This window comes from Penicillium hordei (genome assembly GCF_028827395.1).
Source record: "Penicillium hordei strain IBT 12815 chromosome Unknown utg000006l_segment0_segment0, whole genome shotgun sequence".
NCBI classification, from domain to species: Eukaryota; Fungi; Ascomycota; class Eurotiomycetes; order Eurotiales; family Aspergillaceae; genus Penicillium; species Penicillium hordei.
The window spans coordinates 1,673,118-1,691,077 of NW_026623147.1; the positions used below are offsets into that span (position 1 = coordinate 1,673,118).

At 49.7% G+C, this 17,960-nt stretch overlaps 9 protein-coding genes across 9 annotated transcripts; 6 read left to right on the forward strand and 3 right to left on the reverse strand.

The window, feature by feature from the left end:
• Window positions 1-630: 630 nt before the first annotated feature.
• N7537_011324 (hemolysin III family protein) lies at window positions 631-1,587 on the reverse strand (the record flags this gene model as incomplete). Its single annotated transcript, XM_056902378.1, has 1 exon — window positions 631-1,587. One exon carries the CDS (start codon window positions 1,585-1,587, stop codon window positions 631-633), a length of 957 nt encoding a protein of 318 aa, XP_056747665.1.
• A 13-nt stretch (window positions 1,588-1,600) lies between these two features.
• On the forward strand, window positions 1,601-2,890 carry N7537_011325 (uncharacterized protein; the record flags this gene model as incomplete). The annotated part of the gene is made up of 3 exons (XM_056902379.1): window positions 1,601-1,664; window positions 1,784-1,970; window positions 2,026-2,890. 3 exons carry the CDS (start codon window positions 1,601-1,603, stop codon window positions 2,888-2,890), a joined length of 1,116 nt encoding a protein of 371 aa, XP_056747666.1.
• Window positions 2,891-3,082: 192 nt separating this feature from the next.
• On the reverse strand, window positions 3,083-4,642 carry N7537_011326 (uncharacterized protein; the record flags this gene model as incomplete). Its single annotated transcript, XM_056902380.1, has 4 exons — window positions 3,083-3,277; window positions 3,351-4,437; window positions 4,492-4,540; window positions 4,600-4,642. 4 exons carry the CDS (start codon window positions 4,640-4,642, stop codon window positions 3,083-3,085), a joined length of 1,374 nt encoding a protein of 457 aa, XP_056747667.1.
• Window positions 4,643-4,821: 179 nt separating this feature from the next.
• Window positions 4,822-5,729, forward strand: N7537_011327 (dolichyl-phosphate beta-D-mannosyltransferase; the record flags this gene model as incomplete). The annotated part of the gene is made up of 2 exons (XM_056902381.1): window positions 4,822-5,030; window positions 5,096-5,729. The coding sequence occupies exons 1-2, from the start codon at window positions 4,927-4,929 to the stop codon at window positions 5,727-5,729; spliced, it is 738 nt and encodes a 245-aa protein (XP_056747668.1). The 5' UTR covers window positions 4,822-4,926.
• Window positions 5,730-5,980: 251 nt separating this feature from the next.
• N7537_011328 (uncharacterized protein) lies at window positions 5,981-7,082 on the reverse strand (the record flags this gene model as incomplete). Its single annotated transcript, XM_056902382.1, has 2 exons — window positions 7,011-7,082; window positions 5,981-6,964 (listed from the first exon to the last, which is right to left on the reverse strand). Exons 1-2 carry the CDS (start codon window positions 7,062-7,064, stop codon window positions 5,981-5,983), a joined length of 1,038 nt encoding a protein of 345 aa, XP_056747669.1. The 5' UTR covers window positions 7,065-7,082.
• Window positions 7,083-7,718: 636 nt separating this feature from the next.
• Window positions 7,719-8,354, forward strand: N7537_011329 (uncharacterized protein; the record flags this gene model as incomplete). Its single annotated transcript, XM_056902383.1, has 1 exon — window positions 7,719-8,354. One exon carries the CDS (start codon window positions 7,719-7,721, stop codon window positions 8,352-8,354), a length of 636 nt encoding a protein of 211 aa, XP_056747670.1.
• Window positions 8,355-9,501: 1,147 nt separating this feature from the next.
• On the forward strand, window positions 9,502-11,766 carry N7537_011330 (transcription factor TFIIIC subunit TFC6; the record flags this gene model as incomplete). The annotated part of the gene is made up of 1 exon (XM_056902384.1): window positions 9,502-11,766. The coding sequence occupies one exon, from the start codon at window positions 9,502-9,504 to the stop codon at window positions 11,764-11,766; it is 2,265 nt and encodes a 754-aa protein (XP_056747671.1).
• Window positions 11,767-12,371: 605 nt separating this feature from the next.
• On the forward strand, window positions 12,372-13,442 carry N7537_011331 (uncharacterized protein; the record flags this gene model as incomplete). The annotated part of the gene is made up of 1 exon (XM_056902385.1): window positions 12,372-13,442. One exon carries the CDS (start codon window positions 12,372-12,374, stop codon window positions 13,440-13,442), a length of 1,071 nt encoding a protein of 356 aa, XP_056747672.1.
• Window positions 13,443-14,169: 727 nt separating this feature from the next.
• On the forward strand, window positions 14,170-17,739 carry N7537_011332 (formin-binding protein HOF1; the record flags this gene model as incomplete). The annotated part of the gene is made up of 6 exons (XM_056902386.1): window positions 14,170-14,212; window positions 14,264-14,368; window positions 14,421-14,707; window positions 14,755-15,066; window positions 15,117-17,406; window positions 17,471-17,739. 6 exons carry the CDS (start codon window positions 14,170-14,172, stop codon window positions 17,638-17,640), a joined length of 3,207 nt encoding a protein of 1,068 aa, XP_056747673.1. The 3' UTR covers window positions 17,641-17,739.
• Window positions 17,740-17,960: the final 221 nt, after the last annotated feature.

Genomic DNA, 17,960 nt, shown 5'->3' on the forward strand with positions numbered 1-17,960 from the left:
AAAAGAGACATCTTCCCTCAAAATTACTTCTAAAATCTGATCCAACTTGATCTCGCAAAAGGAAAATTGCTTTGGGTTGACAGTTCTCGCTATTTTCGAACACTGCTCGTGATATGAGAAAACAGGGTCCAGCAAGAGAAACCGGCTAGGGGTCCTTTTGTTGGTAGTCGTCACACCCTGATGCAACATCGTAAACGCCAATTTCGGGGTTAAGTTTCTGGATTATTGGAAAATCAGATGAACCTTTTACTAACAAGGGCTGTTGGTCTGTTCTCCCGCTAGGGCCTGCTCTCTTGCCAATGGAACACAAGTACAATCCTCGAATGGACAACGCTGGGCCCCATGTGAAATAGAAGCAGCACAAAAAAAAAGGTATATATTTTATCGGCTGACCGGTTCTAGTCCCTGTAAGTAAATTATGCGTTCACCGCTTCATTTCTTTCGTCATTGTGTCATTGTTGCACATACTAATTCGAGTCATCGTCAGCAGGGAGGACCTTTGACCCTTGAGAGATTCTTGAACATAAGCCGCGCCACGTACGCTACAACGTGAACATTTCATTCCATGCTACGTCTTGAAAAATGCCATGAGCATGTTGTCCAACCTCTTGTGTTGCGCCAGACCCCGACTCAGCCGCGTGGAATCTGACAGGTCTCGGCAACCCCGCTGTGCCGATAATCGAATGCCTTCAACAGCCCTGTCAGGTGAGCTACTGCTGCGCAGACCACCAGCACGTGGAATATTTGATGCGAACTCCCCACAATGTCGAATTTCCCGGGCATGAGTCGCTCAGGTACTCGGGCCGCATAGATCCCGGCTCCAAGTATATACAAGAAGCCCTGGAAAACGAGCCAGTTTAGACCAATCTGCTGTTGCATGCGGTCAAGTCCGAAGAGGAAAATCCCATGGAGTACGGGGAAGACAGCAGACAAGCCCATCCCAACGAACATGGTAGCGCGGAACGGACGCCAACGAGGCGTGCGGAACCGGGGAGAAGCGGATACAATGACGCAGCCTAGCCCAATGGTACAGATCATGGCCCAGTACCTGTTCTGGAGATTGGGTACACAATAAAATCCGTAGAAGACACTAGGTACAAAGCTTCCCACAATGAGTCCCACGATACCGATGTAGTCTAGTGCGTTGCCAATGCGTGCAACCATAGGTGAATGGTTTGAGATGGTGTGATAGGTTGCGGACATGCCAAGGCAGAAGGCAGCTCCCGCGAAGAAACAGGAAAAAGCAAGGATATCAGAATCGGCTGCATCCCGGTACCGCGGAGAGAGCAAGCAATAGAGCCAGTATGCAGCGGGGGCAGCCGTCATTGCTGGCAAGAGGTGGGTGTAGATGTTGACCGTCTCATTGTGAACGTAACCCAGCGATTGAAATGAACTTAAAAACGAGGACGAGGCGGGTCGATATCCAGTATGGATGTGATGATTGTCGCGTTGCCAGTGAGGTAGATCCTCCCAATGAAGGAGTCGCTTTACCAAGTTGTGAGCCTCCTCCCCGACAGTAGTCATCTCCGTAGACTGACTCTCTACCGACGCTTTCTGGTGTTCAATAGGACGACGCTGGTGAGGCATGATCACATGCGCTATGCAGGTATGCAAGTATGCAATGAGTTACAGGAATGTTTTGAAGTTGACCAACAATAGAACAAGTAAGACGAGTCAGCAGATAAAAATCCTTGGAAAAAAGAAAATAAAAAAGCAGGAAGAAGTAGAATTTAATATAAAAAATATGAAGAGAAAAAACGAACAAATTCCAGCCGTTGGGCAGTTCAACGTAGGCTGCGTTGGGGAAAGCCTCGGCGTAGGAAAGCAAACAAGACAAACACTATATCAACTCCGATGGTGGTTGATATCATACTATGCGAACACATGTCAACACATGGAAAGATGAGTCGCTTACGCCCAGTATCTGACTCTCTGGAAAATGTTGGATTCGTTTCAAAGGGGGATAAGAAGTGTGTTTGAGATGCGCAATCTTCCGAGCCAAGACTAATATGCTAACATTCGCAGACTGTTGGACCACAAGATTCAGACGCAGTACTTCGACAAAATAGTCGATCGATACATGCGATTTTGTGCCCAGCACTCGAAAGACCTTGATGCCGCATTGGCCTCTCTTCCAACAAGTCCCTCAAACGATGCGACTTCCAATCCACCCGCTTCTCAGTCGCCCTTGAAATTACACCCCGCACAGAAGGGTGTCCCGCCACCTTCAACAGAGCTGTCCACACTCCTTCTCTCCCTTCGGAAGCTGCGCGAAGCCGTTCTGGCAACAGCTACAACTACACCGGCAGAATTCTCACAGCGGATTCATGTCTTCTCCATTCGCTTATCTATTCTTGCGCATCACCCACCGTCATACTTCCCCTCTCTACGATACGTTCTGGATAAACTGCACTCCACATCTCACCCATTACCCGGCGCTGAAGCCACAGAACTGGTCACATACTTGATTCTCGATTATGCCTGTCGGCAAGGAGATATGATTGCGGCATTTGAATTACGTGCCCGGGCGCGGAAAGAGTATTCCTATCAGTCCCAGACAGTGGATAAGGTTTTGGCTGCCTTAATGCACGACAATTGGGTGGTATTCTGGCAATTACACAACAGCGTGGATTCTCACATCCGCGCAGTGATGAATTGGGCTGCAGATCGAGTTCGCAGGCATGCGCTCAAGGCCGTGGGCAGTGCCTATCTCAGCGTGCACATCAGTTGGATTTTGGGCGGCTGCACAGGAGACGAACAGAGTTGGACATGGGAGAAATTGGCCGAGCAAGAGAAGCTTCGCTGGGAACGGGAAGGTGATAGGATTATCATTAAACGACTGAAGCAGAGGGCCCCTCCTAAGCCGGAGCCAAGTGCATCGAGTGCATAAATACATGTCGGGCTAGACTTTCTTTGGACAAGAGCATTCAGTGGCGTTCGTTTCATTGCATGGCGTTGGTTGGGAAAACGTCGTATCATTAACAGACGGATATCATTCACGGAGTATTAATATTATTTAGATCGTGTGCAGACAGATTGAATTCAATGGCCCCCTGGGCGAAGTGATTTTCAATTTAAAGTCTTATAACTTTAGGTCTGAGTTTGGCCGATCTAAATTTGTCTGTCCGGTAACGGGCTGTTTTGAGATCGTATCAGCCAGCTGTCCCTTCATGTGAGTTGCTCTGTCGGTACAAAGCTCGTAGACCGTCGACAAATTGAATATCAAACTACCAAACGAATGGTTGGATGAAACCTGGGCCTCAAGGAGCTGACGAGACTAGGAACAAACAATCAGTCAACGGTTTCAAAGCACCCTTCAAATAGGTATATGGGATAAAGGGATCAAATACCTCATCCAGTTGTCCGGTGTAGAGAAGACACACAGCCAGATTCTGAACTATCAGAGCCCCATCCGTCCTTGTCCTATCCTCCCTGAGAATGCGCCACTCAGCCACTGCATCGGCGAAGCGACCATCTGACATGCTTATCAGAGGCTTCAATAAAACAGCCTCTTTCGTCCCATTAGCGTCCCCAAATACCTGGCTTGCTGTGTCCAGATCACCAATCCGCAAAAGCAAAAGTGCCTTCCTCAACTTTGTGATGTTTGACTCTGACCCAGGTGCCCGGAGATTATCAAGCGATCTCCTAGCTGAATCGAAATCACCCATCTCTATAAGCGCATTCACAGCTCTAACCCCAAGATCTGCCAATCGCTGTTTCCATAGTTCTCGTTCATCTTCAGTAGCTTCCGTTCTCATGATCTCTCGGCGCGCTTCCAGACCGATCTCGTATAGGCCGCCAATGCTTCGGCGAGAATCACCGAAGCCTATACTCTGGAGTCTAATGGCCAGTACGCGAAGTGGCCATGGAACAATATGACGAGGATCTTGTTCATGTTCTTGTTCATGTTCTGAATCTTTATCATTATCGATTGCAGCTGATTCAGGCTTGAGATCGATGTAATAGAACGCTGAACTCAAATCTTCTAGGGCTTTCGATTCCTGTGCTGCGAGAACTGTATTGCCCGACAGATCCAAGCTGGCTAGGCGCGTGTAGAAAAGGGAAAAGATGATCTTTATATCCGTCGGAGATATTAAAGATGAGGTCAAGATAGAAGCAGAGAAATGGGCCGCAATGAGGAATCGACCCTCGGCCAATAGCTTTTCGAGGGTGCCTAGCGAGGTTGATAAAGGCTCCCCTGGGTTGAGGATAAGGAATTCGGATCGTAGTGGCGGAGGGATGTCAAGATGGGAGAGGGTATGAAAGTTGCTATGCCGGAGTAAAAACGATAGGTCTTTTTCTAAACCTTCGGGTAAATCGTCTGGCGCAAGCGGATCCAACTCGTAGAAGGATGACCCAGAAAAGGTGTCGTTGGCAGCAAGAAGCATTGATTTGTGTTTGATAGGCGAGGTGGGTGTTTCAGGGAGAGCGAGAGGGCTGGATCATGTAAGAAAAGAGATATAGCGGCGGAAGCCAAGGTACCATGCTCACTCGTCTGATGCATCTAAAGGACCTCTTGTCGAGCTGCGGGGCCGAGAAGCTGCATACGCAATCGGTAAGGGAAAGTTGAAGTGTGAGGGGAATGAAGTGAGCACTTACACCTGGATATATTCCGAATGTGCTTGTCTGATGCTGAATCCATCTCTACAGCCTTTGGGGATGTTTCAGAGATCAATTAGGAAGAAAAGTAGAGTAACCTTTGAAGTATTCTACTTAAAGTCGTAGCAAAACACCCGATAAGCTATCGGATTCTGCCAGGGCGGTATATTCCGGATCTGGCGACTTGGCCGCGATCTGGCGTTGCCGAATGCAACAAGCTGTCAGCTATACGTTCTCTACTCTTTTCTTTTCTCTTTTCTTTTCATTGATCCTCGCTCGGATCCTTTACCGCTCCTTAATTTATTAATTGACTCGTGGGTCTTCAAAATGGCGGCGGCCAAGAACAAGTACTCGGTCATTCTTCCCACCTACAATGAGCGGAGGAACCTCCCTATCATCATCTGGCTGATCCAGAGGACCTTCAACGAGGAGTATGCACCTGCGCTGGTATACAACAAGAGTGCTTGGGCTAACATCGGTTTTTTTTTAATTATAGGAAGTTGGATTGGGAAGTTATTATCGTCGACGACGGATCCCCTGACGGTACCCTCGAGATCGCGAAGCAGCTCCAGAAACTCTATGGCCCGGAACATATCGTCCTCAAGCCCCGTCAGGGCAAGCTCGGTCTGGGCACAGCTTACGTTCATGGTTTGAAACATACCACCGGCAACTTTGTTATCATCATGGACGCCGACTTCAGCCACCACCCCAAGTTCATCCCTGAGATGATCCGAATTCAAAAGGAGTCCGACGCCGACATTGTGACCGGAACTAGATATGCGAACCGTGGAGACATCAAGGGTGGTGTCTACGGCTGGGATTTGTTCCGCAAGTTCACTTCGCGCACTGCCAACCTCATCGCGGATGTCATGTTGATGCCTGGTGTGAGTGACTTGACTGGTAGCTTCCGGCTGTACAAGAAGTCAGTGCTGGAGAAGGTTATCCTCAAGACTGAGAGCAAGGGCTACAGCTTCCAGATGGAGATGATGGTCCGTGCTAAGGCAATGGGCTACAAGGTGTCCGAGTGTCCGATTACCTTCGTCGACCGTCTGTACGGCGAGAGCAAGCTGGGTGGATCCGAGATTGTCGAGTACCTCAAGGGCGTGTTGAGCTTGTGGATTAAGGTCTAAATCGGGCCTTATCACAGGGACTTTAGTACCCCAACGCTTCGATTCATCTTTGCCTCAAGTCCGACATGGTATCATGCCTGGACTTCCCTACTGCCTGTGCTGTGATATACCCTTTTCTGACCGCCATTATTCTGAATCCGTGCACCTCTGGCTGGTGTTTCAATGACCTGTTTATTGTCGATATCAATTCAACGTTCTCTTGTCTTCTGGATTTCACATTTCTATGCTTCAATATCCTCAGCCTCCAGCGCTCAGAGAGTCTGGAGGTATCGTAGAACTCGCTCAATGAGGTCCTGCTGACCTTCGTCATGAACGTTGTGGCTGGCTCCAGGAATGACCCCGCTGTTTTCCGTATCCCACTTGGCGCCTCCCGCTTCGGTGGCCTGCTGCCATCTCTGCAACAGCTTTTCCTTGTCCACCCAATGCGGGCAATACTCATCCTCACCAGAATACAAGACCAATAACTTTGTTTTGACAATGCCCTGTGTGCCCACCTTCCCGAAGGTCTCTTGCAAACGCTTATCGCTTAAGTCGGAGCTGAAGAGGTCATCTTCAGATGGGTTCTCGGGGCTCTGAGGGCTGACCAGACTCAAGAATCTCCGGGCACTGAGAGGTGTGTCAGGAGGATAAGAAAGCTTCGCAGTCAAGTTCAATGGGAGGATTGTGTCGTTCTTCTCTGCTGTGTAAGGTTGCTCTTTGGAAAAGCCCACAAGCTGATCGTAGACCTTTCGAAGCTCGTCGGGCTGCGGAGAGGAATCGATAATAGCCTGCAGACCCTCTCTATCAGAGGCAGGCGCTTGCATAATAGCACCATCAAGCTCAGGGCGGACCATGTGCTGAAGGCCAAAATCAAACTCCTTGTGCGGCACGGGGTTCGGCGAATAAAGGTAGTGGAGCACGTCCTGGCTTCCGGTCGAATGTCCCATGATCGCAATCTTTCCGGCTTTTGTCAGTGCGCCGGGTTGGCGTGACGCTTTGAGATCGCGAATGAACCGCACACATTGCCCAATTTCTTCTATATCGCGATCAAGGCTTCCGACTCCCCATCCGGCATAGGAGGACGACAGTAGTACAGAGAAAACCGACCATTCGGTATTTTCTAGAGCTTTGGCTAGCTTGGCGACATAGGGAACAGTGCAGAATCCGTCTGTCAATCCGCCCACGAAGATAAGGCTATTTGTCTTGTTGATGCCCTCTGTTGGTGGGGTGAACTCAAAGGCCACGAGTTTGGGAGCCTGCGGGCGTTAGCTTGGCATGTAGAATGGATAGCGTAGGATATACATATTCATGGAGGACGCCGCTATGCGATGCCCCGCGACTAGCCTGTGAAGACATGATAGAAACGTGGTGGTTGTTGAAAAGGTGAGACTCGACAAAGGTGGGAGATCAGCGGTTGACATTATCTTGCAGGCGGGGTCGGCCATGTTTGCCTTACAAAGTACATCGGTCATCTCTAATTGTATGGACTTGAACATTTTGTTTATATTTTCAAGTAGATTATGCCAATGAAATCTGCTCTATAACATACGGAGTCCTCCGTGCAGCGGCTCATACTACACGTTTTAGGCCAAGCCACGCCCACACTGTCGCTAAGGACGACCCGCGTGAACCCTATACGGATGTACCTCGTATGTCTGACATCCAAAACCCCTCTGCTCGTCAAGATGTGAGATTTCACTCATTTTCTACCATGAAGCCGACCGCAAAAATACGATTTTCTATGAGAAGCCCCAAGCCAACAACAAAATGGCGATATACCGGAACGTCAAGCTCGCTTGTCGATCAAACCATGCGGCTTTCGAGCGAGAGGACCCTAGGCTATGCCGAATATGGCTGTGAAAGAAGCCATCCGCTAATGTTCATGGCTATCCCTAATGCCGTCTTGAGGCTTTAGCGATAGACAATATCTTTCACCAGCGCGGAATTCGAGTGATTGCCCCGGAGCGCCCAGGCTTCGGCCTCTCCACAGTCCAACCAAACCGGCGCATTATGGACTGGCCCACTGATGTTCAAGTACTGGCCCGCCATCTAAGACTCTCCAGTTTTGCAATCATAGGCGGCTCCGGCGGCGGGCCCTATGCATTAGCGTGCGCGCAGGTACTCCCTCAAGACATGATGTCCGCAGTTGGTGTACTTGCTGGAGCGGGCAACTGGAGGGCTCGGGCTCATCATATGCCTTGGATCTATCGTGCATCAAAGCTAGCCGCAGAACACTGGCCAGCTGGACTACGGGGTTTGTTGACCTTTGTGGTGTGGATGCTTAGACATGGGATGAATACACAAATGGCAACACAGAGAGTTAATGACTACCTGACAAAAGACCAGGACCAACATGACGAATTTGTTAAGGAACGAAGAGCTCAATTGCTACACATATTATTTGAGTCTTTTGCACAGGGTGTTGGCCCTGCTGCATATGAGGCGAAGCTACTGTCACAAGGCTGGGGCATCGAGTTTGGCCACATTACTTACAACAACCTCCACATCTGGCATGCTGAAAAGAATTGGAATTCGCCGCTACCCATGACGGAGTACTACGTCAAACTTCTATCTAACAGTCCATACTCTAAAGTATTCGAAGATGACACACATTTCACGATCCACAAGTATCACGAGATTCTTTGATTCCTGAGAGCTCACAGCATCACAGCAAGAGCCCAGATGGGCCATTGCCTTAAGAAAAAGAGCGTGTGGCACTCTAATTCTGTGTTGTAATGATAGCATACCATGTACGTTCACTCAATCACTTGTCGATATATCACATTTTTCTGCTGGATCTATGGTAGATAGCCATGCTGTAGCACTCTATACATACTTTCTGTTGTAATGGAGTGACATATAATTCTGACGATTAAATAGAAATGCTGCTTTGCTATTATTAAACTATTAATATCTCAGTATCTGCACCTGAACTGTGTTACCGCAACCAGACGTTAATATAATCTGACGGAAAGCTGGTGTACGAACAATATATGGTATAAATGACCAATGTTGACAACTCTAACTAAAATGACAAAACCCGCTATTTCAACAATCTGTGCGGACAATGATGATTAACTGTAATATGCACTTTTGTATGGTATGCCTGATACCCAATGTCACATGATGTTTCCGGTATATTACCTGGTTTCTACCATGTATTCGGACTTGGTATTCGACATAATCTCCAAAGTCAGTTCCTACAGACACAAGGGCCAGAAAATTTACAAGGCTAGTATGTAGCATATGAGGTTATCAAGTCTCTGGGGTAGTAGGGTGGCACGTGTATAGCTTTACACAACACCTTAGGTGACCTAAATATAGAATTGTAGTGCACGTTGTTGGGAAATCGTGATACTACGTATGATGGGATAGTCAGGAAGTGACTGTTTGGTGAGTCCCCATCTTAGGCAACCTCATAACCAACAGCTAAAATATCAAAATAGAGAACTAAAGCCATTCAGCACTGCAATATTAATTCGTTTGTTGGTAAATGAGAAATGTAGTCCACAGTTTGGTCAAGAGGACTGTTTGATCTATTGATGCCTGAAGCCTAAGGCATAAAGACTAAGACTAACCATGTTAGGACTAGTGTCACCGCCCTTGACCTTCGTGTATTGCTGAAGCTTCTCAATTTCACAAATCAAATAGCGGACGTCTCAATACACAATATCGCAGCTGAATTGCTCAGTAAAACGTCTATTACTGAGCTTTGGATAATCCGAGATAATTTACGCATGCACACCACTGGTGTAATTAACTGTTGTTTAACGACGCGAACTATCTAAGCAACATGCCTTCCGGCCGCAGATCTGGCCGCTTCAAAGGCCCTAGGGCAGTTTACATTGATGATCCATTTAAGGCAGCTGGGATCAGTGATGATGAGGACTCCATCAAGCAGGAGAGTTCTCGCAAGGGGAAAAAGAAGCGAGCCCCGACAGAAGATTCAGCCTCAGATAATGAATTTGTTGCTGGCTCAGGTGAAGAAGGTGATGAGGGAATTGACGAAGAAGACGACCTAGAAGATGAACCCGAAGAGGAGGTAGAAGAAGAATTTGGACTAGAAGCGGATGCCTCTGACCCCGAAGAAATGGAGATCGACGGCATCGGGAATACTCCTAGGAAAGAGCGCTCGGTACCGTTCCAACACGACGCGAGCGTCAAAAAACGAAGGGCCGATGGAACAGTTGTGCCATCCGCCGAAGAGACACACACTCGTGGCATCATCGAACCCAGAGATCACTTGTCCAAAGGCACTTATTACACTCTCACTTTCGGTTCTGACGATCGAGACCTGATGCCAGCCGTCCACTTCCGAATGCGATGGAACAAGGGCGTAGACGCGGTCTTTCCGTCTCGCTACACCTTGGAGGAGACGGAGAAGAAACCTGAATACCTGTACGGGCCCACTTTTGGGGTTCACCCAGATGATGCTATGAAAGAAAGCACCCGTGGATGGGACTGGTACTACGACCAGGGAACTGGTGAGAGATTCCGGAAACGACAGCGCATTGAGACGATTGAAGAGTCAATGGCGTTCCAAAATTACCTCCCTCGGCCAGATACGCGAAAACATGGCATTTTACTGGGACCACATGATAATCAACAACTATTCGAACTGGGATATCATGAGTCTTTTGACTACGGAAAGGCCTGGGAGAAACCAGGCTCCAAAGCAGGTGGATCAGGAGCTAGGACCAAAAGGATTCGGGAAGGCTGGATTTTAAACATCGGTCAAAAGGCACATTGCATGACTTGGGCTCCAAACCAGAATGGTCTCACCCAGTATCTTGCTGTGGCGGCACCGATCACAGAAGCTCAGAAAAACCAGTACAAATCTGAAGAAAGTGAGCCTATCTCATCGTTTCAACCCTCGGAGCCTTTCCCTAGCGCCCTGCAGATTTGGGAGTTCAAAGCCAAACCGAGTGAGACTCCTACAATGACCCTCGATATGGAATCCAAACCCCGGCTTCGACAAGTCTTGTGTGCTGACTGGGGGGACTTGAGACGCATGGTATGGTGCAATTTGCCCCGGACCGAACGGGTGGAGGACAAAGAAGAAGAACAAGCATCCATTGGTCTACTCGCAACAGTTTGGGGAGATGGATATGTCAGAGTTTTGGATATAAAAACAAGTAGGAGGTCACAAGAAACTGAATTCCGTAAGTACCCCTTTCGAGAAATTCTCACGAGTCCCGCTAATGTGCAAGATACAGTCAAAATCAAATCGCCTGCGTTCGAGGCAAAACCGCCATCAACAGTCTGCACATGTGTCACTTGGCTATCCCCCAGTGATCTTGCAGTGGGCTGCGGTAATGGCTTTGTGGCTATCTGGAACATCGAACCTTCCTCTGCGTCTGAACCTACACCTTATTTCTATCGGCCACTCCACGCCACGTACATACTCAATATCACATCCGCATACCCGGTCCATCCCCAACTAATAATCACCATTTCTATGGATGGCGAAACACGGATGTGGTCGGTCCTCGATCCCACCAGTGAAATGACCTCGACGGGCCGCATGCGAGGGGCCTCTCCCTACGTCAGTTATTCTCCCATCTGCCAGTCCGTTGTTGCCGGGGATGAAAATGAATTCGCTCGCGTGATTCCAATTCGACGATTTTTTACCACCACCACCATTGCGCGACTTAGCAGCACCATCTCGGCCATGGCGCAATGCAGCAATCATCACCCCTGTGCCTTATTTGGCAGTACCGCAGGCGAGGTCGTAGGAACAAATCCCTTCCGACGAGTGGTTTACAACAAGGAGCAAATATGGCAGCAGATATGGTTTACACATGAATGGATTCCCACCTCTAAGACGGGCACTGTGGGAACTAGTCGGTTTCATGACGGATACCGGGCAGAGAACCAGAAGCTGGCAACGCACAAGCTGTTCGAGACCAACCCCGTCAATGGAATGGGGACCTCGACGATCTACGAGGAAAACACTCACGTCACAGCCCTTGGGTGGAACCCCAACCACCCTTGTGCAGCGTGGGCTAGCGCTGCGCTGGGGTGTGGATTGGTAAGAGTGGAAGATCTTGCCATCTAGTGCCGGCGGCAATCAGGACGGCTGCGTTGGTGAAACAGGAGAGCTGCCTAGGCTTTCCTGTCGATCTGGCCCATGAGGACATCATTTGATCTATGAAAAGAAACTAGGCGACAGTGAAACGAAATATACTATGTCAGTTGTGTCACAGTGGATCCCTGGAGCCCCCAGCCACACGAATTGCTTACTTAATGTCGTCGTGGAAACCCCACCACAACATCGTGGTTGGCAGATGCGCCATGTGGGCTCACTTAGATCTACCTCCACCCAATCAAAATCAATATAAGGCAATTAAAAATAAATTAAAAACATAAAAGCCATGGCTGGATTGCTGCCGGCCCAGCCACTGTAGATCCCAGCCGCCTATTTTTGGCCCAATAGAAGTATGTTGTACACTTCACCGTGAGAGTAGATCTTTTTCATACCACTTTTAAACCCGGACTTGAGTCCTCTTTCATTCTCAATTCTCTACCTTCAATTCAAACCATCCAAACCTCTCTCCCAACATCACCCATATCTCCATTCTCTTGTTTACATTTCGGCCTTCAATTTTGAGCGTCTTTTTCTCTTTCAATTATTATTGCAAGCTCCAATTGCTCCCCATCATCATGCATTTCTCTTCTGCTGCACTCCTTGCTCTTTGCTCTATCAGCGTGACCTACGCGGCACCTTTCGCCAATCCCGAGAACGAAGATCTCGCTCGCCGCGCAACCTACTCCGTGGTCAATGCCGATGAAGACTCTTCCAGCGCAGTTGCACGCGAAGTCGACACCGTCTTCGAAACCTCAACAGTCACTGCTCCTGGTGCCGACCCAGTGCCCATCACTGTGACTGTGACAGCCACCCCTTCAAGCGTGGTTCAGTCCTCGACTCCTGTGGCTAGCTCTACTCCGTGCTGGGAGTCCCCTAATGTTCTTCCAGCTGCCGGTCCTAACTCGTTCTTCCGCCGGGGCCTGAGAGCCGCTGGCCAGCCTGCTATCTTTGCTCGCGAGTACTCTAGCTCCTCTTCTGCTGCGCCGGACGCAACCAAGTATCCCGCTGCCTCTGCCGCTGAGTCTCTCTATGCTCGTGGCTGGTACTCTGTTGCTTCTGGCACTCCTTCTGTTGCCACCCCTACCGCTTCGCCTAGTTCCCTCGTGGCTCGCGGCTTCGGTGATCTGTTCTCTTCCGCTTCCGTCGCACCTTCTTCCAGCCTGAGTGCTTCCGTCATTGCCACTCCTCTCGTCGCGCGTGGCTGGTACTCTTCTGCTGCTACCCTCTCCGCCTCGGCAACTCCTCTCGTCGCCCGTGGCTGGTACTCTTCTGCTGCTACCCCATCTGCCTCGGCGACTCCTCTTGTGGCTCGCGTGGCTCGAGGCTTAGGTGACGGGTCTTCTTCCGCTTCCCCTTCTTACTCTAGCGTGACTGTGCCTCTGTCCCCCACTCCCCTTGTTGCCCGCGATGTGTACGCTTCTCCCTCCCGCATTCCCTCCAGCTCGAGCGTCCCTACTTCAGCTGCTCCTCTGGCTGTCCGCGGGTCCTATGGCTGGTACTCTCCCGTCCCAAGTGCTTCCTCTGTAGCCACACCTTCTGCTTCTCCTGCTCTTGTGGCCCGCGGTGTCCGCAACTGGGGCTCTTCCAGTGTCTCTTTGCCTGTCTCCAGCACCTTCGCTGCATCGGCTACTCCTGTGGTCTACTAAGACATACGACATGAGACAAGTGATTTCGCTTCTTCCAAAGAAGCACGAGCAAGGATTTGTATGAACCGATGAAATCCTTGATTTATGGCACGATATGATTGCAACAACGAAAAAGAAAAAAAATCGTGAATGACTTGATTTGTCCCCATGATGGCTTTGGGAATGCATATTTGACTGGCGTTTTTACCGGAAGCGATTTTGAAATGACTACAATTCTTCATGTTTTTTCAACTTTTTTGTGGATATGGGATTGGTTTTTTTGCGTTGGCTTGGCCTAATAGACTGGATTTGAATACTTGATAGGTCTCCGAATTACATAGAATGGTTGCACGATGCACCGAGATTAACGAAATGAAATCAATATTTTTATGACAACATCTCCGATATCATATTGCATTCTCCGATGAAGAATTGTACATAAATATTTTACACAAGTTCCTTGGGCAGATAACTACAACATAGTTATGGAGCTTATGTAACGCGGTTCATGGCGGCCGCGCGGTGGTTGCCCCGAGAGACGCGGCCGTAAACAGCACATCCCTCCGCTCACCTTTAACCTTGGAACTTCAGACACCTTGACCTCCAAGGGTCTTTTGTGTTGTTACAATTTCTTTTATTCTTCAGTCTTATCGTTCTTATTTTTACTTTTATTTTTTCTTTGTACCTCTGATTTCAACACACTTCGATTACATGCGCAAAGGCTGGCCGAGGCTCAACATCGATAACAATGCCGGGGACAGTGGCAGACGGACCTACGGTCTCCATGTCTTGTATGTGGTACTAGACTAATGTATCCTTGCACGCGCTAATAATTATTTTAGTTGCCAACAACTTTTGGGGCAAAGATGATGCAGGACTTCAACCAATGTTGGACCGCGTGCATGGTTCAAAGATCACAAACGACGAATTGAAGGTTTTCTACAGCAGTACGTGACATGTATGCAGCCTTGGTGATATCGAATTCTAACATCTGTATAGTTCGAGCATCTATCGAAGATGAATACGCACGGAAACTCCAAGCTCTGTGTCGCAAGACGTTGGGATCATGCGAGACAGGGTCACTTCGAGCCTCCCTCGACGTGGTTCGCGGCGAGACTGAAGCCATCGCCAAGGCACACGCTGCCATTGCGGGACAAATGAAGACTGAATTGGAGGAGCCACTTTCTGCCTTTGCCAGCGGTATCAAGGAGCGACGAAAGATTATTCAACAGACCATTGAGCGTTTACACAAGACGAAAATGCAACAAACACAGCTTGTCAACAAGGTGAGTAATTTTGGGGAGCGATGAGAATTAAAATGCTAATTCTACAGACCCGTGATCGTTACGAGCAGGACTGTCTCCGTATCAAGGGATACCTCGCGCAGGGCCACATGGTCATGGGCCAAGAGGAGCGCAAGAACAAGGCCAAGCTGGAGAAGACCCAGATTCAGATGGCGTCAAATAGCCAGGAATACGAAGCGGCCGTCAAACAACTCGAGGAGACAACTGGACGCTGGAACAAGGAATGGAAGTCAGCATGCGACAAATTCCAAGATTTGGAAGAGGAGCGTCTGGACTTCACAAAGAGCAGTCTGTGGACCTACGCGAACATTGCTTCAACCGTCTGTGTCAGCGACGATACTGTATGTTTGTTCTGTCCGGCCTTAACTTGCGATACTAATTCGGCATATAGTCATGTGAGAAGGTCCGTCTATCTTTGGAGAACTGTGAAGTCGAGAAGGATATTATTTTCTTTATCAAGAACCAAGGGACTGGCCAAGAGATACCAGATCCACCCCGTTTCATCAACTTCTGCAAAGATGATGACTCGGCCTCTGATATAGACGAAGTCGACGGCTACTCCGTAGCCCAGTTCCAACGCACCATGAACCCTGCATTCCGCACATCTTCTCCTCAACCCTCAACATTCGATTCACACCATGACCCACAGTCAGACCTTGCGGCTCAAATGGGACATCCTGCTCCTCCGGCCGTTAGCAATGCGCCGCCACCTCAGCAGCAACAGCCACCCTTACAGCAGCAGCCACCCTTACAGCAGCAGCCACACTTGCAGCAGCAGCCACCTCTTCAGCAGCAGCAGTTCATGCAACAAAATTCTCTCATGCAACAGCAACCTCTGATGCAACATCAGCCTCTCATGCAACAACAGCCTCTGATGCACCAGCAACCTCCCATGCAACCGCAGCCTCCCATGCAACCGCAGCCCCCTATGCAACCGCAGCCTCTCCTGCGACAGCAACCGCCACCACAGCCACAACCTCAGCAACCCGCGCCTCTAGACTTCAGACGTGGCGGTGCACCGCCTCCGAACTATGATCCCGAGCAACATGGAGAGATTGGAGCTGTTCCCCACAATGCATACCCCACAGATGGTATGACCATGTTCTGTCGTGCTGGGCCACCTTCGGAGCGAAGCTCAGCAACGAGCGCGTATCGCCCGTCTAGCCGTGACTCTCAGAGCGAAGTTTCGAACTCAACCTCTATCTCCAGTGTCGAGGAAACTCCTACCAAGAAGTCTGTAGTAAAGCCAACAAACAATGCACCGATGCCAATTTCCGGGGATGACAAATCACCCAAAAAGAAGAGCGCTTTCTTTAGCAACAGCCCCTTCCGTCGCAAGAGTCGCCATGATAAAGAAAGGCCTGCGATTGGTTCACAGCAAGTGGTCTCTCCACAGGCGGTTGTTTCGCCCCAGCCTACGTCTCGTGGTGGTTGGGACTCGCCAACAAAGCAAATTAGTCCGACAAAGCAAATCAGTCCGACGAAACAAATCAGTCCGACAAAGCAAATGAGCCCCCCAAAGCAAGTGAGCCCACCTAAACAAGTCATCAGTCCGCCTAAGCAAGTGAGCCCGCCCAAGCCAGTCAGTCCGCCCAAGCAAATCAGCCCGCCCAAGCAAGTCAGCCCACCAAAGCAGGCTAGCCCAACCAAACAAGTCAGCCCGGTCAGCCCAGTCAGCCCAGTCAGGCCTTCAGCAGGCCCGCCGGGTCGTGCCTCAGGTAGCCCGGAGCCTGTCGATCCTCGAGCCAACTTCCAGCTCAATGTCGGGAATAATGTCTTTGATGTCGCATCCCCAGAAAAGAGCTCACCCCAGAAAGGATCGCAGCCAAACCAAGCACCTGAAGATGACTCGGACCCTATCGCGCGGGCCCTAGCGGACCTTAAGACAAGTGGGAAGCACTCCGCCAGTCGGGTGTCAGCAGATAGATATCACGGTATTCCAACACCTACCCCGTCGGCACAGTCTTCTACATATGGTGGCAGCAATGTTAGCGTTGCTGCTCCCCCACCAGCATACAATGATCCCACAGTCAAGCGACTTGGCGCACCTCAACCGGCCTTCACGGCTAAGCAAATGCACAAGACAACTCAAAAGTATACTGGTCAAACCCAGAGCATGCTTCGAGGACAAAATAGCAGCAGCATGGGGTCAAGGCATAGCGCTCAAACCCAAGAAACTCCTCGAGCTAAATCGCCAGCACCAGCACCGAGACGGAGCGTCAGCCCCCAGGTTGCTCCCCCCCGTGTAGATACTCGCATGAGCCAGAACAGTGGCAGGGGCCCGAGCCCTAGTCCGAGTAGTTACCAGTCTAACAGCATGCGGAGTCAATACAGCCAATCGCCTACTCCCCGTCGTACTCAAGATCCACCCTACTCTCCAAACGATTTTGCTCGCAGGGCCTCGCCCGCTATGAGTCACCGTGCTGTATCCCCGCAGCCACAGTTCAGGCAGCAAACCCGCCCTTCGAGTGCTGGTGGTATGGAGCTGCAGTTGTCTGGAAGCCACGATATGTATGGTTCCAGCAGTCCCGGTGGATATGGCGGCTCAACTCGAGGAAGTAGCCGCCCCTCATCGACTTATGGCGATGGTCCGCCTATTGGCCGATCCCGGAGCCGTACTATGGCTGTTGCAGAGCCTGGGCGCAAATTCAGCCGTGATGGCCGTCCAATCTTGCACTTTGGTAAGCACTTATCTCTCCTTTCGACAATGGGTTGTTAATATCTAACTTGGTTTCAATCTCACAGCTCGTTCCATGTACACATACAATGCCGCCATTCCTGAAGAGCTCAGCTTTGGCAAGGGCGATGTCCTTTCCGTTATCCGCCTGCAGGATGACGGGTGGTGGGAAGCCGAAATCACCAACGCCCGTGGCCACCCTGGTCTTGTGCCAAGCAACTATCTGCAAATCATCTAATACCCGATTGATCTCACGACCAGCCACGACCCTCGGAACGTTTGTCCTGACGGTGATGCCCTTCCTCATGTTCTCACGTAGATACTATGCCTTTCGTCGACTTATTTGCACATTGACGATTCTTTTCTGACTCTACTTCTATTTTTCTTTCATTCTCAACTTGGTGCCACATGTGGTACAGTCCCGTCTTGAAATCACTGAACAGCCTGTTTAATCGTATTATTCTGTTCTTGCGGATGTTTTTGGAAAATTTAGCGTGTGTGTTCTGGGGATCTTTTTACCATGTGCTTCGTGTGAATTTGTTGAATTCCTTCCTTTCT